This window comes from Phoenix dactylifera, unplaced genomic scaffold (assembly GCF_009389715.1).
Source record: "Phoenix dactylifera cultivar Barhee BC4 unplaced genomic scaffold, palm_55x_up_171113_PBpolish2nd_filt_p 000702F, whole genome shotgun sequence".
NCBI classification, from domain to species: domain Eukaryota; kingdom Viridiplantae; phylum Streptophyta; class Magnoliopsida; order Arecales; family Arecaceae; genus Phoenix; species Phoenix dactylifera.
In genome coordinates this window covers 29,337-33,351 of record NW_024068084.1, presented here as the reverse complement: position 1 = coordinate 33,351, position 4,015 = coordinate 29,337, and the positions used below count along the sequence as shown (strand labels likewise).

The following is a 4,015-nucleotide window of genomic DNA, read 5'->3' as shown; positions in this document are numbered from 1 at the left end:
ATCAATTATCTCAGCCATATCAACATCCATGTCATCAATCTCAAAGCTAGAATCTTTATAATAAGTTACATAGGAAGAACTCCATTTCTATTTTTCTTCTCGAGTAGTACTTTCATACCATATTGCACCATCAGACAACTCTAGCAGCTGGTCTCTAAATTATAGACCTTCAAATGTCTTTTTCTGTAACTAAGCCCACTTTGAGCCATTTGTATGAACTCTTCTACAGGTTCATTCCTATAGAATTGTGCATGGAATGGAATTGCTCTTTCATCTCATGCAGTTCTGAATCTTATTCTGAGAAAGACCAATATGCCAAGAAAAGGCCATTCTCAATAAAGAACCTAGAACTAATCTTAATTTAAGGGTAAAAAAAACATTTCCACCTTCTTCATATTAGATAGTAATTCAAGCAATATACTCGATCATAGATTATTTGTGATCCCCTGAAAATATGGTGAAATCAGGAATTTTATACCCTTATGGATATAGATGCATATAATCTTATTCGTCGGGATATAATCATTGATATGCAGGCCGAACAAAATCTCTTAGGCATGTGACCTATATATTCATTTTTCTATAATTTGTCCTCTATCGACCAACTGGTTGTCATCAGCCTCTCTATTTGTAGCCATATTTGGCTAATTACCAATATTTACTTCAAACCCTTCACCTTGACCTTGATGTTGATTTATAGAAAAATCTAGCTCGTGTTCTATCACATATTGGATTATTGAACATCAGTCTATGGAGACTCGTCCACAAGTCACCTATTATTGAAATTATTTCTAGCATTATCTAGTGGCCTTTTTCGTTCCTCTTTTTATAATGTGAAATTGATGAGCAGTTTGTCTATTGCTATCTCTGAGTCTTTTAAAATGAACGAGAATGTTCATGTTAGTTTGCACTCTTGCTTAAAGTGTTCTTTCTCGCAATTATCATTAGTATCCTAATAAACGTGCCAAAAATATTTTTCAAAAAATATAAAATGTAAAAATTAAGAATTAAAAAATGACATATAATTCAAAAATATTTAAGATAATATTGAGAGGCAGTTTACATAAATTGTTCATTTTCATTTATATATATGGATAATAAAATTGTTTGAAATTGACACGAACCGTTCTAAGAGTTTGTTTGGATGATAAATAGATTTTTTTAACCTTCTTACAAAATTTGTGTCATCCTAATTTAAAGAATTTTAGATGTTTATAAATATAGCTCCAGCCTAACTTGAAATTCTATATTTTTTCTAGGCATGCTTGCCCCATCTAGGAAGATTTTGAGTCGAATTGTCCAATCCTAAGTCGATCTAAAGTTTCAACGACCTTCCCTCAATTTTCCGTCGTGAACAATCCTTGACTAGTTTTTACCACAAAAAAAAAAAAAAATCTTTGACTAGTCAAATGATAATCATACCGTTCTTTTCATCCTGCCATGTTATCATTATTGCCGTATATTGTTATTGATAGGATATAATCGATTTGTACAACTCATGCATTCAAATTAATATTTTGACCGACAAATTAAGAAAAAACAAAAAGAAGCGGGTTGGAAGCTCAGCCGGTGCTATTTTGGCATGTTTTGCGCCACATATTGCTCGCTTATACCGGCCCCTGAATTGTACGACTTGGATGTTATTGGTTGTACTGGTTATCCGATTACACTGAAAAAAATAGTACTATATACGAATGGGAGACAAAAAGGAAATAATAGTTTTATTGTAACATTAATAACTGCAACCTTGGTATCATTTTAAAATTAGCATATAAGTTCAGAACAACAGCTGTTAACAGATACTTATATATATATATATATATATTGAATGGGATTGGAACAAGCAAAATGATGCGGGCTCACGTTCTTAACCAATATATTAGATTTTATAAAATTATTATCTAAAAAAGAAGGAATAATTCGATCGAGCCGAGAAGGGGGAATGCGCGCGGGCCCCACGATAAAAAGCCTGGATTCGAGGCGTCGACCGGATGGCTGGCCATTTCTGGTCCCACTCCTGAAATTTCAAAAGTTCATTAATATCGATTATTTTAATACGAACCGTAAGAATACAACAAGGAGCCCGAAACAACAAGGCAACAGGGCCCAACGGAAGGCGGTTTCTCTGCCCCCCCCCCCCCTCTCTCTCTCTCTCTCTCTCTCTCGTCTCTGCTCGTCCCTCTTCCAAATCTGTCTTTCCTTTTGGGAAAGCGCAGGAAAAGGGTGCCCTCCGGCACTCCATCTTTTTTAAGTGTCGCTCTGTCCCTTTGGTTTCCTCAACCCACCCACCAAAGGACACATAAGTCACAGAGTTAGAGAGAGAGAGAGAGAGCAATAGAGAGAGAAGCATGAAAGGAGTGTTCTCAGAAGAAGAAGAAGAAGAAGGCATGGAGGAAGGAGGGAGCGTCACCCTGGACGATCTTAAGAAGAAGATGGCCGAGTTTGCAAGAGAAAGAGACTGGGACCAGTTCCACAGTCCTAGAAACCTCCTCCTAGCCTTGGTACCCTTCTCTCTCTCTCTCTCTCTCTCTTTCTCGAAGCCTCTACTTTGTTCCCGTATAATCCCATTCTTTTCTCTCGTCACCCATTACTATTATTTTTTCTTTGTTAATGTTACTTTTTTTTTTTTTGATCTTTTTATTGTATGTTTTGTTTGGAGGGGAAAGGGATGGTTTTGGTTAATGGCAGCTTTGGGTTGCAGTAGTTTGCCCCCTAAAACCAACCTTTTCTCTTCCTTTACTGGTGGGCTGGGGTGTGGAGGAGCAAAAGTTGAAACATTGCGAAGGGGAACAAAAGGGGAACCTAATATGCGTCGAGTACTGATATCATTCCCTTTTGTTGTTCCTTTGCCTTTTATTTCTGAGCCCACTGCCAACATAAGGAGGAATAATGAAAACCATCTTTGTTCTCTTTTCTTGGTTTAATATTTTGTTGGATTATCTTCTTCTCATCTTTTTTGTGTTCCGGGTTTGGTGGCGGTGGTGGTGGTGGAGGAAGGTGGGAGAGGTCGGGGAGCTGTCGGAGATCTTTCAGTGGAGAGGGGAGGTCCCCAAGGGCCTCCCAGACTGGAAGGAGGAGGAGAAGGAGCACCTGGGGGAGGAACTCTCTGATGTGCTGCTCTACCTTGTGAGGCTCGCAGACATCTGTGGGGTGGACCTGGGAAAGGCTGCCCTCAGGAAGGTGGAGCTCAATGCCCTCAAGTACCCTGTTCACCAGTGCAAGGGCTCTTCAAAGAAGCACACCCACTACTCCAACTCCAATTCCAACACCAGTAGCAACAACAAGACCTCCTCCCTCACCGAGCACTCCAAAAATGGCTCTTCTGAGGGGCTCTGATGTACAAGTCTTTTTGGATTTGGTGTCTTTTGTGCTTCAGCGGTGGTTTTGTACAGACTGTTTTCTTGTGGGCTTTAGAGGGATAGATGGACAGATAGAGAAGAAGACAAGTTTATTTTGCTTTTTAGCTTTTCTCTTTTGGCTGCATGGAAACCATCTTGGGTGGTAAATGGAGGCTAGAAGACAGTGTGGGCAAAACACTTTCAAATGCAGTGCTTATTGATCTATTTTGTGTTTCAACTTGCAAGGACTTAATTAATTTGTATGCTGGCTTTTTTTTCTCCAGGCTTCTCTTGCCTAACTTTGCAGTGCATATGAAATCTACACGATTCTCTTTCATAATTTTAGTCCTTCACTGCAATTTTGCTTTTGGTGAATGGTGTTTTGCCAAGAAACATAGGAGTGCAAGGGCAACAGGTTTCTTGTCTGCCACTTGGCAGGAATAAGAGTCTGGTGGGACCCCCATATGGAGTCTAGTCCTCAACGCCATTGTTTTCTGTTCCTTTTTCAACTTGGACTGCCTTGAGGTGTGAGGCTCCATGACTTTGCTGTGGAATTAGCTTGGAAGGTGAGGCTGCTTGGAAAGTTGAGTTTTGACTTGGCTTCCCCCATGGCTGTCCCCAGCAATAACTTGGATGCCTCGGGACTAGGTTTGTCTTCCACATGTTTACATTGGTTT

At 39.6% G+C, this 4,015-nt stretch overlaps 1 protein-coding gene across 1 annotated transcript; it reads left to right on the top strand.

Annotated features, from left to right (window-relative positions):
• Positions 1 to 2,113: 2,113 nt before the first annotated feature.
• LOC103700453 (dCTP pyrophosphatase 1-like) lies at positions 2,114 to 3,621 on the top strand. The gene is made up of 2 exons (XM_008782395.3): positions 2,114 to 2,501; positions 2,998 to 3,621. Exons 1-2 carry the CDS (start codon positions 2,349 to 2,351, stop codon positions 3,334 to 3,336), a joined length of 492 nt encoding a protein of 163 aa, XP_008780617.2. The 5' UTR covers positions 2,114 to 2,348; the 3' UTR covers positions 3,337 to 3,621.
• Positions 3,622 to 4,015: the final 394 nt, after the last annotated feature.

Coding starts and splice junctions, on each gene's coding strand:
- LOC103700453 (XM_008782395.3), top strand. CDS start 2,349: ATGAAAGGAGTGTTCTCAGAAGAAGAAGAAGAAGAAGGCATGGAGGAA. Junction 2,502..2,997: donor GAAACCTCCTCCTAGCCTTG/GTACCCTTCTCT, acceptor TGGTGGAGGAAG/GTGGGAGAGGTCGGGGAGCT.